Here is a 17,542-nt window from a genome sequence, read left to right as displayed (position 1 = left end):
CTTCACTAATCCGCTAGGTGCACTGATCTGGACGGTCCAGCCTTAAACTGACAGCGCATGTCGTATGCGCGATGCGAGTCGTATGTGTTACCATTACACTTACAGACAGTTAACCAGTATAGCCTTCACTTTCACCAAAACATGCGTCAGTTCATGGCTTTTCGTCGTAAACGATAATTTTTTCAGTTAAGGGGAAATACAGCAACATGTAAGCTGGGTTCTGGGAACCAGACCGGAAGCGAGAGTTGGACCGTCGCTTATATCGTTATAAAAGGAGAGTTATCACCCCTCGCAACAAAAAGATCGCCCATTGCTTATCTCCTCTTCCCTGGCGAAGATAGTGGAATACCTGAAATCCCTTGAAGTTCCCTTCTAAAAGAAGTGGACGTAAAATACACTCACCCACCAGAAGCCTCCCTTTTCCCGCCAAAACGGTCACTTCAGCTGCCATGCTTGTTACTCTCTCCTCATCGCCCGACGAGGGCAGTTGGAGGCAGCTGGGGTCCCGAATACGCGACAAACGGCGACAAGTTTTGAATCGTTTTAGTCCTTTAACTAAACTTATGTTGTATGTGGTATATGCATCATAATTTGTTAAATTTGTGATAATTTTGTGTTTATTTACTACTAATTTACCTTATATGTTCTTTCTGTTCATTTACATGCAAGGGACAAGCAAAGTTGGCTTTCGTTAGTGATGTCTAATCAGCTGATTTAACCACGGGTAACCGTTTGTCATTAACTGCTAAAATTCATAATTCTAGTGACCAGGCAGCTGTGTCTCTGGAGTTATGTCTTGGTTCCAGCGAGTTGTCCCCTAGACCACAGAAGAGTTGTCTTCAACAGAGTCGTTGCAGAATCAACATACTTCGACGGAGAAGTCCTTCAGAGACTACAATCTTCAACTACGTTGACTGCCACTCTGTGTGCACTCCACTAGATCTGCACTCCCTTCAGAGGATGAAAAGGCATTGTATGCACGCCCACACTCAAGGGGATCGTCACCATTGCCTTTGGCATCTCGTCATCAAGTGAGTGCACTTGCGGCCGTTGCAGTCTTGAGAGGGATATCGACACATTGACGTTACTGCCGATCGCTCCGATATCTATGATTCCTGAGATGTTATCTGTGACATTCAGGTCAGCAACCAAGTTTCAACAACAACATATGCCACCTTTCAACGTTCATTATTTTCCTCTTCACCATATGGACCCTTTATCAGAGCAACAGAAGTAGCCGTATCATACAACATCATCATCAGCGCCCGCAACAGATCTTACAAGACAGAGGACAAGGGTCTCTGGACACCACTATGAGACGTACCTTCTTTGGACTCGCTCAATCGAGATCCATCAACGAGACTCTCATCTCCAAGTTCAGCAACCCTGCTAACGAGGAAGAGAGAATGATCCTGTCAGCGCTCATCAAATAAGAAAAAGGATCAGCAATTTATGTCTGTACACCTCACCTCAACTTCTGTGGGATTGAATCTTCTACATCAACAAGGTCTCTTGTCTGCCTCATCATGGAGTGAGAATTTTACAATGCCCTCGTTATATCAAGCTCCTTGGTCAGTGCCTACGATTTCTTATTCTTCGACTACAAGATACCACTACCAACTACACCTCCGATCACAAGAGTTGACAGTATTATCTTCGGTGGAAAAATTCCGACACATCTACCTGGAGGACAGCCAGTCTACATCAGCTTTTAGCGGCGGGAGTTTTTTCGCATGCTTGTACTCATCTAGACACGTACTCACCAAAAAGCATGGTTACGGACAAGCCCGAATGCTAGCCACATTATCACTGTCTGAAAAACAAGATTTCATGATGATCAGTTGACTGCTACACCGGTGACGTCACGTCTTCAATCTGATTGGTCCCCGAGAGACAACACCCTGTGCAGAATGTGATGTTATTGTTCTAATATCAGGAAGTCACCAACATTCGACTTACAGACTTTCAACGTTGGCAAGATGTCAATTACACACTAGATTAGCAGTTTACAGCATCATTTGATTCTTCAGGAGGCACAGAGGCCTTCTAACAGCAGACTCAACTTTGCCTATCAGGAGGCTTGCAGCAATGAATGACAGTTTCTGATCAGACAGGCAGCCAGCTATACATAGACTTCCTGTGAATGCCAACTCGCTCATAATGAACAGTATTGACGATCTAAAGAAGAAGAATAACGCATCTTCTCGGCATCTTTACCAACTCACCTCGGATGACTTGTGAATCTAAATTCTTCAGGATTTGATTCATCACTACATTGAAATACATCGCTGTCCCAGAGGATTGGTGGGTCAAAGTTCAAGCTGATGTTAGAATAAGTTCTGCTCTTACTGTTACCAGTACAACAGTGACAATGTCTGCTCACGTCACCTCAGGATATGACCAGACGAGGACACCTGCAACTACGTCTATGACAGCGGTTCCTGAGTCATGTTTTCCTGTTCTGACTGATTTACGACGTCGGACATCTTGAGACCATACCCGCTATGGAGGACTCACCAGTCGAATGTCTGCACAGGAACTTATTTGTTAGAGCCGGTCCACGTCAGTCATCTCTATGTAGATGTATTACTACAAGACTGGGGTGGTTACCTGACCAACGAGGTTGCAGCAGGACCACCTTGAGATGAAAGCAGTAATCAAGGTAATTCGTCTGGTCGACAAACTACTGATAGTTCACACAGACAGCTCCACAGTTGTATTCTACATAAACAAACAGGGATCAACAAGTTCTCACAGTCTGTTACTGCTAGAATCGACCTTTCTACTATTCAACATAGTCAACGATCTGAATCTGCACTTTAAGGCATGTTACATCCCAGGCGCTCACACACAACATTGTGACCCCCGGCAGAATGGATGCTGCAGTGGGAGGCATTTTGTCTAATTAGTCAGACCATCAGATCACCATAAATAGATCTACGCACCACAAAGTTCAACCAACAACAACATTTGTATCACCGGTACCAGATCTGCTGGCAAGGACCACAGACGTTCTCAGCATACCGTGGGAAGGATGGAATGTGTATGTGTTCTCCCCTTCAGTACAGTTTGGAAGAATCTTCTCTTCCATCCGCACACCAAACAGGTGCACAGCAATCCATCTGCATTCGCAGTTTACATTTCAAGCACCTTTTTATCTCTATATCTACTGAGACACCTATGGAAGTATCCCGCAAAACTATCTCAGTGTGGATCAGAGATGTTATACTGAGGCCCTATAAGCAACAGGACTGGAGGCTGCGCGAGCCTCCAATTCACATGAAGTCAGAGCCTTGGCCTCTACACTAGCTCTATGTGGAAATTACTCGTTATCAACTATAATGGAGGGCTGCGTTTGGAAATCAAACACTGTGTTTGCCAATTATTATCTACGAGAGATAGACATGGAGGACGTCACTGGCATTCTTCAGTTTGGGCCTCTTTTCATTGCTCAGCAACTAACAGTTCCTCGAAAGTTCACTCGATTTAGCATGTGACTTGTGGAAGCCAGACGCTCTGCGGAGTATAATGCAGTCCCTCTTGGATTCGGCGATTCTGCTGTTGCAGAAAAAATCACGGAATTTACCTTTCCATGCAGAAAAACGTCCGGTCCGCAGAGAACGCATTTTCATGCAGAATCCGTGCAGAATTTGCCACTTTTCTGCCGAAGAATTTGCTTATTTTAAAAGCTCTGTGAAAACTGAGAAACGAAAAGTAGAGTTAATGTCAAACGTAGGATTGGTTACACATAAAAAGGACTGACATATTTATTGTGACACATTTTCAAAATAATCATGATTAAAGATACTTTATTAAAAAAGCAAGTTTTAGGCATCATTCAAGTAATATTAGATGAATTTGTCACTGCAGTTACATTCTCAACATTGATCATTTGGAAACTTGAAATTAGTTCAAATTTCTTTTAGGTATAAAATTGTTTTTTGCAAGAAACCGGAAGTTGTTCGTCTGCATCAAAGTTACGGTTGAGAAGAGAGAAAGAACTTTCAGCGAGTGTTCTCACACACAGAAAAAAGTGTGGTGCATTGTTATCAAACTTACTCAAAATGTACTGTCGACTCAACTTTATATCTGTGTTTGAGAATTAAAGCATGAAGGTCTGTATAATGTATTTATTGTTTTTTCCAAATGTGGTAACTGCAAAATGTTTTGCAGAATATTGAAAAATGGAGTGCAGAATTTGTGTAAATTGGCCATGGAATTCTGAAAAATTTGCCGCTGAATCCAGGAGGGACTGATAATGGTGGAAAGTCTCGAACAGACCTGTACTCATAATGAAGATGCTTGAACATGAAGACGGGTTGCAACTAGTCTTCATTATGATATCTTGATATTCAGTTGCATTAGATACTAACAGGACTCTAGTTATCCCCCTGTGTGTAATCTTGGGGGATATGGTCGACGCCTTCCATCCGTCCGTCCGTAATCATTTAGTTTCCAGGGAATATCTCAGAAACCGTTCAATATTTTTAGACCAAACTTGATAGAGATAATGATTTCAACCTATAGTTGTGCCTTTTGCTATTTACAGGGTTTTGGCATTTTTTTTTTTTTTTTGTTTTTCCATGGAACATTATGGTGTTAGTCTTATGGTGGGGCAGGCTTTGTTTCTGGAGCATAACTTAAAAACTTCTTAATATCTGTCAGTGTAACTTGGTAGATATGTGTGGCAGACCCCAAAGTGGTGCCCTTTGCTATTTACAGGTTTTCTGATTTATTATTTTCTCCGTTTCTATGGAAACGTTTTGGACTTTGTCTCAAAATAGAGGGATGTCCTTCGTTTCCGGAGCAGAACTCAAAAACCAATATTTTTCTGCAAAACTTTGTAGATACATCAGTCGGAACCTAAAGTGGTGCCTTTTGCTACTTAAAGGTTTTTGTGATTTCTTATTTTCTCGGAATTTTCCATGGAAACGTTTCGGACTTAGTCTCAAAAGTGACAGGTGTGTTCCGTTTCCGGAGCAGAACCCAAAGTAGTGCCTTTTGCTATTTACGGGTTTTTATGATTTATTATTTTCTCGTTGCTGACTTCGTTTCAGAAGCACAACTCGAAAACCATTTCATATCTTTCAAAAGATCTTGACAGATATACGAGACAGATCTTGAAATGGTGACTTTTTCTGATTACAGATACATGGCATGTATATTTTTCATGAATTCCATGGAAACAATTCTGACTTGGTCTAAAAACACAATAAGTAACTGTCAGACGATTTGTCCTTTCAAGTATGTGGGGGCCGGGGGGATATGTCATCTTCTGATGACTCTTGTTAATCTAGATATCATTAAGTTCCAGTCAACGAAGCCTTCTTCAGAAGACAAGTTTGATTGGATGTGATACCCCCCAGAAAGTTAGAGATGAATATTGGAAGAACAGAACCGAATTATTGCCTTTACAAGTGTCCGTTGGGGAGGGGGAAATATTGGACGTAATTTTGACAGTCAGCAGAATCCAGCATTACCTAACCCACCACTGTTTCTCTCAGATTCTGTAAGCAATTGAGCATGAGTCAGGATAAGGAAAAATGTGTAATTTTCTGAATAAAATTGAGATTTTATACTTATCCTGACTCAAGACAAAAGCCCTCCCAGCAGCCCCTCTCAGGCACGTTGAATACAAAAATTCTCGTGTCGGGTTATTTTTTATTAGGAGAGCGTGACAAGCATGGCAGCTGATGTGACTGTTTTGGCGGGAAAAGGGAGGTTTCTGGTGGGTGAGTGTACTTTACATCCACTTCTTTTAGAAGGGAACTTCAAGGGATTTCAGGTATTCCACTATCTTCACCAGGGAAGAGGAGATAAGCAATTAAGCATGAGTCAGGATAAGTATAAAATGTCAATTTTATTCAGAAAAGTAATGACATATTTGTGTTTTATGAGCATGTGTGTCCTATCTGAGAGAAAACTTCTCATGCCAAGCTGGATTTAAGCTATCTAGTATGCTGTGTTTGGTGGAGGAACTACTTGTGATTCAGTACCCAGCTGAATGTAAACGAGACTGACTGTTATTGCAGCTGGAGATTGCAGGGCCAGGTTTCATCAACATCTACCTGAAGAAGGACTATGTCTCACGGGAGATTAGCAAGATTCTCAACCAAGGAGTCAAGCCACCTGTCATCAACCACAAGCAGAGGGTTGTTGTGGATTTTTCATCTCCCAATATTGCAAAAGAAATGCATGTTGGTCATCTCAGGTGGGTACAATCATAAATTATCTATGGTAGCCTGCTATGTTTTAGGTCACTATCATCACATGTGGGGTAGTCTAGTGGTTAAAGAATTCATTCATCATGTCATATACCCAGGTTTGATTCCCCACACTGGTGCAATGTGTGAAGCCTATTTCTGGTGTCCCTTGTAGTGGTATTGCTGGAATGTTGATAAAAGCAGTGTAAAACTGAACTTGCCCATTCATTCACCATCATTGGTGAGAACATTAAACCCAACTCTTTCCTTACTTCTATGTTATTTACCCTGTCCAGGTCCACCATCATTGGTGAGAGCATCAGTCGGCTGCTGGAGTGGGTGGGCCATGATGTTCTTCGGATCAACCATCTGGGAGACTGGGGGACGCAGTTCGGGATGCTCATTGCTCATTTGAAGGAGAAGTATCCAGATTACCTGACCAAGAGCCCTCCAATTGCAGACTTGCAAGCCTTCTATAAGGTCAGAGACACAAAGCAATTTACGCTTGGGTTTTACAAATTTGATGTGCACAAAGTAAATGTGATGTACCCCCTTGGATTGCTTACCTCCTTTCAGGGCTGTATGTTACATGTCTGTTTTATGAAATAATTGTTCCTGTATCTCCTGCATGGTGGTCCTGTATCTTCACAAGCATAACAAACCCATTCACCTTCCTTTGTCCATTGGTTCAGATGGACAAATGATGTGTACCTTTGTGTGCTGATATTAAATAAAACATTTTGGAAAATGGAATCCAGGCTTAGAGAGAACAGTGATAGTTTTGATGGTCAGGTAATGAAGGCACAAGAGTGACAGAAACTGTCACTTTGTCTTTGTAATCACATAAAGAATTATTTCAGGAATCTAAAAAGCGTTTCGATGAAGAAGAAGACTTCAAGAAGCGGGCGTATGAGTGTGTGGTGAAGCTGCAAGCCTATGAACCTGACCACTACAAGGCTTGGCAGCTTATATACAATATATCCAGGAATGGTAGGCTATATACAGCTATATACTATATCCCCAAGAATAGTAGGCTATATACAACTGATATACAATATCTCCAGGGGGTAAGCCATATACAACTGATTTCCAGCATCTCCAGAGATGGTAGGCAATATACAGCTGATATACAATATCTCCAGGAATTGAAGGAATTGAAGGCTATATAATGCTTTATTACGTAAGGATATTTGGCTACCTGGTTTAGAGATGGTCATGTGACTGTCAACAGAAAAGTGTGTTGACTCCAACCTAGGTCAGACCAAAAGTCATATTGACTTTAGTTACTAAGCGTAAGTAATGACATCGCGTTATGACATCATTCTATTGTTTACATGTCACATGTTGATATAAAGTTATTGGTTTACAATGAAAATGTAATGACTTTACATGACTAAATAGACATGTTTTGGTTTTAGAAACTTTTTTTTTTGGTAATTACATAGTAAAACAATCAAAGAGTGGTAAATTTTTATGGACCCGCGAAAAGCAATATTGACTAAGGACGAAGTGCAACGAATGATGAAATCCGAGGTCAGTATTACTTTTCGTGGGTCCATAAAAATGAGGTATTGAGCTCATCACCAGTCTATAATTGTATAATAGACAATATCTCCAGGAATGGTAGGCTATATACAGGTGATGTACAATATCTTCCGGAGTGGTATGCTATGTACATCTGATATGCAATACGTCTAGGAATAGTTGACTATGTACAATATCTCCTGGAATAGTAGACTATATACATCTGATGTACAATATCTCCTGGAATAGTAGGCTACATACATCTGATGTACAATATCTCCTGGAATAGTAGGCTACATACATCTGATGTACAATATCTCCTGGAATAGTAGGCTATATATATCTGATGTACAATATCTCCTGGAATAGTAGGCTACATACATCTGATGTACAATATCTCCTGGAATAGTAGGCTATATATATCTGATGTACAAGGCATTAGATTACATTATCAAGGCAATGTAATCATTTATTCATAAATGTTGCTATTTCAGAGTTTCAGAAAGTGTACGAACGTCTCGATGTGCACCTTGAAGACCGAGGCGAATCGTACTACAATGAAATGATGAAAGTCATAGTTAAGACTTTGGAAGACAGAGGTGAGAAAGTGCATGTAATCCCTGAAATAATGCTTTTCATATTAGTCAATTAAAGATCTTTTTCGTTTCAATGAGTTTCTGAGGAATGAAAGCCAGTTTCTGATAGCCATGAAGAACATATCTCCCATAGATGCAGTGTTTCCTTGTGTATTTGATTTGTTGTAGAATTTCAGTGTAGATATGATGATGGTTGTGCCTTTACTTGGCTGGTATTGACATCAAGGATACTAAATGTAGTGTTAACATTATCATTGTCACAACAGGAAAACAAAAAGGCAGAAAATTCAACCAGAATCACATTAGGGATCATAGTTAGCATGAAACTGTACTGTAGGTCCAGATACATTTGATGTACATTTGTGAATGCAACAGATGAATTTAAACTAGTTTTTTATAACACACAAATATTTTGACATGTTGTGAAACTATTTAATCAGTATGTTGATTCTAAACTTTCCCATCGGTTAGAACTCATGAGGAACAAGTCATTGACCCATTAAACACTGACCTTTCCATTAGAATAAACATGTTGACAAAGATAAACATTTATGGCAATGGGTTATTAATTCAGATCCCCAGATCCATTAGTATTGCTATATATAGGGACATCCCCAGATCCATTAATATTGCTATATACAGGGACATCCCCAGATCCATTAGTATTGCTGTATACAGTGACATCCCCAGATCCATTAGTATTGCTATATACAGGGACATCCCCAGATCCATTAGTATTGCTATATACAGGGACATCCCCAGATCCATTAGTATTGCTATATACAGGGACATCCCCAGATCCATTAGTATTGCTGTATACAGGGACATCCCCAGATCCATTAGTATTGCTGTATACAGTGACATCCCCAGATCCATTAGTATTGCTATATACAGGGACATCCCCAGATCCATTAGTATTGCTATATACAGGGACATCCCCAGATCCATTAATATTGCTATATACAGGGACATCCCCAGATCCATTTGTATTGCTATATACAGGGACATCCCCAGATCCATTAGTATTGCTATATACAGGGACATCCCCAGATCCATTAATATTGCTATATACAGGGACATCCCCAGATCCATTTGTATTGCTGTATACAGTGACATCCCCAGATCCACTAGTATTGTTGTATACAGTGACATCCCCAGATCCATTAGTATTGCTATATACAGGGACATCCCCAGATCCATTAGTATTGCTATATACAGGGACATCCCCAGATCCATTAGTATTGTTGTATACAGTGACATCCCCAGATCCATTAGTATTGCTATATACAGGGACATCCCCAGATCCATTAGTATTGCTATATACAGGGATATCCCCAGATCCATTAATATTGCTATATACAGGGACATCCCCAGATCCATTAGTATTGCTGTATACAGTGACATCCCCAGATCCATTAGTATTGCTATATACAGTGACATCCCCAGATCCATTAGTATTGCTATATACAGGGACATCCCCAGATCCATTAATATTGCTATATACAGGGACATCCCCAGATCCATTTGTATTGCTGTATACAGTGACATCCCCAGATCCATTAGTATTGCTGTATACAGGGACATCCCCAGATCCATTAGTATTGCTATATACAGTGACATCCCCAGATCCATTAGTATTGCTATATACAGGGACATCCCCAGATCCATTAGTATTGCTGTATACAGTGACATCCCCAGATCCATTAGTATTGCTATATACAGGGACATCCCCAGATCCATTAGTATTGCTATATACAGGGACATCCCCAGATCCATTAATATTGCTATATACAGGGACATCCCCAGATCCATTAATATTGCTATATACAGGGACATCCCCAGATCCATTAGTATTGCTGTATACAGTGACATCCCCAGATCCATTAGTATTGCTATATACAGGGACATCCCCAGATCCATTAGTATTGCTATATACAAGAGAGCTCCAGATATGATGTTTTGAGCAATTGGGTTTTTACTACCATGTCTGTTTATGTATGAGTAATTGCAGTTTTTGAGGAGTAACTAGCATTTTTTATACTTCCACTGGTTAAAAGAATTGAGTACTTTTACTCAGCGTTTCTTATCCTTATTGGATATTGAACTAAATGTATAAATATACATACATCTCAATAGGCTAAAAGTTTTTAGTAATTGTCATATTGCCAAACAGATGGCAGCCATTTCTAAATACCGAACATGGAAGTCATGTGACTATTTGAGTAAACCCCGGACAATGGCTACTGCTTTATAATAATGTTAGTGTGTGTTAGTGTGTTAGTGTTAGTGTTAGTGTGTTAGTGTTAGTGTGTGTGTGTGAGAGAGAGAGAGAGAGAGAGAGTGTGTGTGTGTGTGTGTGTGTGAGTGAGAGAGAGAGAGAGAGAATCACCTAAAGGGGTTAATGCTGGTTGTAAGTGATTCTTTTGCAGCTTTTTGTACTCTCAGATTTGTAATTAATTGAGTTAATGTGATTTTTATTGAGTAAAATACGCAAATACGTGCCTTATCTGGAGGTCTGGACAATGGCATCCCCAAATTCATTAGTCTTGCTACATACAATGATATCCGCTCATCTATTAAAGTACTGTCGGAAATAGGAACAAAATATTTTTTCACATTTATCTCTACAATTTATGTAATTGATATGTAACAGTGTGAGATATCTCTTGAACTAAGTTTGACCTAACTACAGTTCCAGTGGTAGGGTAGAGATATCAACTAAGATATGATAATCCCCTAAGGGAATTAAACTGTGGAAGTACATGGCATGTCATAACAATTTACAAATAACACACAGTCCTGTCGATCTTCAGGTGGCCATGCTAGCTACAGTGGAAACCGCCTAAGTTAACTAGACATATCGGATAAGTAAACACTATTCTTTTGTCCCGTCAAACTTATTCATTAATCATCACTATTTGTCCTGTTAACTAAAATTGGATAAGTAAACAATACCGCTTAAGTAAACGTTTTTACATGGTCCCTGGAAGTAAATTACTGACCAAACTAGACCTGATACCTAAATTAGCGATCACCACATAATCCGACATGAGGGAGATGTGTCAGTCACCAGGTAAATAAACATCCCACTTACAGCTTGCTCTGGCGTAAGCAGTTTACAATGACAACTGGAGGCCAGCCCTGATGAGTTGTTCATTGTTATATGTAGTTTGGGAGTATCAGTGAGTAGACCAGTGCAATAAAACATGTTATATTAGTTACAAATCTTGTCTGTTACTCTGTCATTTGCAGATATTGATAAGTTTGATTACACGATGCCATTTAGAAAGTGGTCAAATGCAACATATGTCATATTTGGGATTTCACTTTCTCAGTAAAGTACAAATTCTAGTACTTTTTTCGGTTGAGTCCCATCCGGGATTCGAACCCGCACCCTCAGAGTCAGGCACCTAATCGCCAGCACACAAAGTCAGCCGCCTAGCCCGCTCAGCCACCGCGACTTCCACAAAAATGAAAGTCGGACAACTGGTAGTCTAGACTGCGTACTTTGTGTACCCCTTTCATTTTTGTGGAAGTCGCGGTGGCTGAGCGGGCTAGGCGGCTGACTTTGTGTGCTGGCGATTAGGTGCCTGACTCTGAGGGTGCGGGTTCGAATCCCGGATGGGACTCAACCGAAAAAAGTACTAGAATTTGTACTTTACTAAGAAAGTGAAATCCCAAATATGACATATGTTGATAAGTTTGGATAAATAAAAAATTTGATAAGTAAACAATTTTGACGAGTCCCTTGAAAGTTTACTTATCAGGTTTCCACTGTATATATTTTGAGATGTTGAATATGATGCTTTTCTATGGGTATCATGTATCATACTCATTTACATGTTTCAGCATAAACTTTATGAAAGAAAGACATGTCAGATGTTGGTCTATAGATGAGGCATGTTCAACACACATGAAAACGCAGAAACTATGTTTGAGATGCCCCCTTGTGGCAGTAGGTAGTGTGTGTATTTCATGCCAGATGAGTTGATGGTCCGTTGGCTGAGCGATACCTGAACTGCTATCTATAGTCTGACCTATTGTTTTCATTAGCAATACGTAGTTTTGCCTGATTTACAATGACGTCCACAGATCCATTAGCATTGCTAGATGCAGTGGCATCCCCCAAGATCCATCATCCATTAGTATTGCTATATACTGTGCCCAGTGATACCAGACATATGCATGGTAGGTGAATATATGATATAGCCTCCCTATATCAATCTGTGGTCAGATTTCCTGCAAGAAGATGAGGGACGTAAAGTGATGTTTGTGCCGGGCCACTCTGTTCCTCTTACTGTGGTAAAGTCTGATGGAGGATACACATATGACACTTCCGACCTGGCCACCATACACAACCGTCTGATCACAGAGAATGGGGACTGGCTCATCTACGTTGTGGACTCAGGACAGGTGAGGGACTTGTGGGACATGAGATTTGGCTTGTGGGACATGAGATGTGGCTTGTGATATTGTATTCACATGAAGTGAAGTAGGTATACGTAACAAGTCAGGAGAGTCACTTCCAAGATATTTATGGAAATCCAGTCTAAGTAAACTTAGTCCCAGTGTTATTCGTTACACTCCTACGCTGGGTCAAACAAAACCTACTAGGAGGCTGTGTCAGGTAACCTTTGAGAATGAGCAATCAGAGCACAGCTTACCAAAGTCACAAAAGTGGACTTTTGCTCATACCTTTTGAACTTTTACCCATGCAATGGTTTGTACCCAAACGATTCTGAATGTTACTTTCCCAACGGTTGCTGCCAGGCAGTGCACATGGAGCACACCACCACACCGGTGTATGTTGTAAGTCCCACCATTCCCCTAAAGAGTAGCTATTGTCTGATTGGTTAAATTTGTTTAGCTGTCTCGCATTTGATTGGACAGTCATAGGTCGATCAAAGGTTACCTTACGCAACCTCCTACAAGGTTTTGTTAGACCCAGTGTAAGAGTGTGACCAATAGCACTGGGACTAAGTTTACTTAGATTGATGGGAATCATACATTTTATGAGACTTTATGACTCTTATGTTAGAAAACATTTTGATTATAGCATGTTTGCCATTCATTCTTATTTTCAAGTTTTTATTTACTGATAAATAGGTATCTGTGCCAGAATAGAGACAGCCTTTGAGCAACCCATGCCCAAGTTTGTCCTACTCCTCTGAGCATCAAGCAGACGTCATATGTAAAGGCCTCAATTTCAGAGTTCTCATCTGGAGACAATCTACAGCGCTGCCAAACAGATTGGATGGTTGGACCCTTCCAGACATAGAGTGGAACATGTTGGCTTTGGAGTGGTGCTTGGAGAAGACAAGTAAGACTGTTAATGTGTTGAACCTTTAAATGATCATCACTTGCTGCTGTGTTTTGTCTCAAAATATTACATGTGGCCAACTTGACTTACATGTCAGACATCACTTTGTGAGCTAGCTATGTATATTAGCAAAGGAGTCCACACAGAGACTATACGTCTGTTCCCCCCGAGTCCGTAATTTCACACAGACCATGGGTCTCTTCCCTACAGTCTACCTCGTACGTGACTTTTCTCTTACAATTTACTCTATGTTTTGCACATGTGTAGCCTGCTATTTTTACCTTATGTAGGGTTAGTAGCATGACTTAGCAGTTAGATACCGCCCATGCATACTATTTTTCTGCAAAAAATGTATGTGTACATAATATATGTTTCAAAACAGTCCTTGCTACTAGTTATAGCTCGCTTATGTTCGGTACAGTACAAAGGGTGTGCGACCTGTTGTGCGACGCTGACGCCTCAGGATTGACACTTGGTGTGCTTGTGCTGTTGCTTGACATGATCTTCTACACATCTTTAAATCAGGCGGGGGAGTTGGGGGGGTGATGTTTGGGGACTTTTTGGCACAGGAGCTTTCTTCTAAAAAAAGCAAAAAAATAGACAGTAAGAAGAAGAGTTCTTCTTCGTATTCTTCATCAGGGAGGGATGCACTGATATGAGCGAAGGGTTCATTTGTTCCCCCTCCTGCTATTGCTTCAACTTGTACTACACCTCTCCCTTCAAATGTTCCAGTGTCACAGCCTTTAACATTTGAACTAATATCCACTTTGTTACAACAACAAATGGCATCTGTGCATACTGTCATCTTGGAGACAATGTTTGGTCTCCATCGGGAGATTGGTGTCCATCCATATGGTGGGATATGTTCGGTTTCTGCAGCTAGTGGTTTCTACACAGGGCTGTTTGGTGTCGGCACTGCTTGGGTTACCATCTGTTAGCCACACTGACTCTGTCAGGTTCTTGGTCACTTGTATTGGGCCGCTCGGCTCTGCTGGAGCGTCTTCCCCTTTCTGGTGTTTCCTCAACCGATCCATCAGAGCTGTCTCTTGATGCAGAGACTTCTGGAGATCAGGTCAAGGAGCTTATGGAGGAGGAGGAGGTCGGAGAGGGATGAGTGAGTCGTCTTGCTCGTTCGGTACATCCTTGAGGCAGGTACTGGAGCGCATTGCTTCGATAGTGGTTGTTTGCTCACCTGCCCCTTGACCCATCAGAGTTCAGGCTCCCTGGGGAAGCATTCTCTCCATCCAAAGTGGTGGATACTTAGTTGCACATTGTTCCTTTTGTCATTCCCAAGGTCATCAACCCTCACCTCTCTGGTACCAGGTCTAGATTGTGGTGGATGACTGTATTTATGCATCGGTTGCCCTTGGGGCACATCGGGAACCTCCTTCGCTGCCTTTTCCTTTTAATGCTTCAGCACTGAAGTCTGTATACAGAGACACAGTCCAGTGTTTGAAGGTCGCCATTCATTCTGCGTATATTTCGTTGATTCAATGCCATTTAGTGGATGTGGGTAGGGCAGAGGAAGATGTTGCTTCCTCAACCCTCACACAGCAGCTGGCGGAGTTTCAGTCGCATCTAGCCCTAGATTCCATTAGGTCCTTGGCTTGCCAAATGATGTCATCAGTCATGGTTCCCCACCGTCTTTGACTCGCTGTAGCTTGGTATTCACCCGTTACGCAGCACACTCTGCGGCGCTCTCATGAGGGGTCTACCCTCATTCCTGTGGCGGCACCAGTAGTCTGGGAAGGTATGGAGTCAGTCTCTACTTTTAAGGACTCTAAGCTATTATTAGAGCAGCCTCGTGCAGCCCCTGGTCCTTGCCACTGCATATCCTTTGTCTCCGGCTTAGGAGTCAGCTAAATGGTCTCAGCTGTTACAGACACACTGCAGCGCCCCCATCAGTCTTTTCACAGGAAGGGGAAGTTGGCCCCGGCTTCCCAGCAGTAATTCCTCCGGTGCCCTTGTTGACCCCAGACTCAAGCAGTTGGTGTGCTGCTCCCGTCAGGGATTCATCATCCTCTGTGTGGGTGTCTGACTTTCCTTTTATTTTCGGAATAGGAAAAAGACACTTCCATTCCCTTGGTCCTACCCACACTCAGAGATGCCCACTTTCCACAGTGGAAGCGAGTTCCACCTCCTTTTCCAGGATCTGTTGCACTTCCGAGGTCCAGTCACTACTGGTCAAGACAGTATTAGGTTGCCAGACTCTTGCCGTCCTAAGATCGCTGGCACCTTGCACATAACATCGCCTATTGAGCTACCCGCTTTCCTTCAGCCTCCTTCACCCGATACCTCTCTTCGACATACTCATGTCTTAGATGTCCATAAGACTCTCAAAGCTTCTATGAAATGAGCTGCTGCTATCAGGAAGGATAAGCAGCTGTTCTGTTGTTGTGAGAGCTGGTCTTTCTGCGAACAAGCAAAATATTTCTAGGTGGCTTGGCTCTGCCAATTGTATGAGTTATATTCACAAGGGTTTTAATCATTCCTGATAGGTTAAAGGTTAAACGCGGTTAGGGCAGTGGCCACTTCAAAGGCTTTTGCCACGGCAATGCCCACTGAGGAGATCTGTTCAGCAGTTATTTGGAGCCAACCAAGGGAATGGGAATGTGTTCGGTTTTGCCAGACAGTTCTCCACAATAGGCAGAGTCATGATTCTCTAGCCCAGTGAGCTTTCAAGATCATGATTGTTTGTTCACTGGTATCAGGATATAAAATACTATTCTGTTTTTCGGTGATTGTATTTTATTGGTGGCGGTTTTGTTACTGTTCCCTTGGTTGTAGCGTAGTGATACACTAAAATGCACTGTTTTTACCATTCCCTACACTATGCTTCACTGGTTTTGTTTTCTTCTTCAGTGGACAAAGTAGGTTGTAACCATGTTTCCCACCCCATTTGGGGGTTGGAAGATGAGATTTGGTGATCTGGTGTGTTTGTCTCTCTCTCAGCGTCCGCTATGACTTTGAGTGTATGAAGGATACATGCTAGCAGACAGAATGCCTCTCCCTGACTCATGTTTGCTGGGAGTCTATATTATGCTATAAGTACCAAGGAGGATTTCTTCTGAAAAAGAATTATACAAACCTGCAGAGGTTATGAATTCTTTGGAGAATGTCCTCCTTGAGGTATGGCCACCTACCATCCCACATTCTGTCTGATATATTCAGCATGAAAAGTGAGGTATGAGGTAGATGGCGAGAATCATCAGCTCTTGGCTGCAAGGGGCCCAGTAGGGGGCCCTGTAGGGGTGGTCTCACAAGACAAAACAAGTTTTTTGTTTCGAAAATATTTACTGAAATATTGTTACATCTGTTGTAGGCATTTTAAAGTGGACATTTTAGTGCAATATGTACCCCAAGGAGAACATTTTTTTTTTCAAGGAATTCATAACCTCTACATGTTTGTATGAATTTTTTGCGTTTGGGTTTTTGATTGATATTATGTATGGTCGCCATCTTTGTTCTCTTGGCGAGGCAGCTGTGAGGATGGGCACAGGCATTTAGTATCTAGCACTCGCTACTGTTCATGGGTGTGTACGATTCTGAAAATGACTCTGGCGTCCATTCCCCATTTGATCACTGTGCGATATAGAGTTGTCTCCCTTACAACATCAGCTCTGGGTACTTCTTAGTCTTGTAGATGTCAGTTGTAGAATTTGGTTCAGGCTTGTTTCTAGGCCAGGGTTTACTGTGGCAGGAGATATTTAGCACAAATCCAGTTGTGAAGCATCTGGATACATTAGGATTGACTTCCACATGGAGCTACTGATGTAGGTGCTAATATATACTAGAAGGGAATATAAGGATCAAATAATTCAGCCTCTTCCCTCAACCAATTTGTATATTTTATAACACAGGTACTTGCAAAACTTTATTATTTGAACTGAGAGTTCCAC

General features: G+C 41.6%; 1 protein-coding gene across 1 annotated transcript in view; it reads left to right on the top strand.

Annotated features, from left to right (window-relative positions):
* Window positions 1-17,542, top strand: part of LOC137274648 (arginine--tRNA ligase, cytoplasmic-like) — a 136,379-nt gene that overhangs the window by 3,844 nt on the left and 114,993 nt on the right. The window contains exons 5-10 of the mRNA XM_067807958.1: window positions 6,033-6,211; window positions 6,500-6,683; window positions 7,064-7,193; window positions 8,222-8,326; window positions 12,558-12,736; window positions 13,534-13,643. Coding sequence (XP_067664059.1) covers window positions 6,033-6,211; window positions 6,500-6,683; window positions 7,064-7,193; window positions 8,222-8,326; window positions 12,558-12,736; window positions 13,534-13,643 — 887 coding nt within the window. The remainder of the gene's footprint in view (window positions 1-6,032; window positions 6,212-6,499; window positions 6,684-7,063; window positions 7,194-8,221; window positions 8,327-12,557; window positions 12,737-13,533; window positions 13,644-17,542) is intronic.

This window comes from Haliotis asinina, chromosome 2, assembly GCF_037392515.1.
Source record: "Haliotis asinina isolate JCU_RB_2024 chromosome 2, JCU_Hal_asi_v2, whole genome shotgun sequence".
Classification (NCBI taxonomy): domain Eukaryota; kingdom Metazoa; phylum Mollusca; class Gastropoda; order Lepetellida; family Haliotidae; genus Haliotis; species Haliotis asinina.
This window is presented reverse-complemented; position numbering and strand designations above follow the sequence as displayed.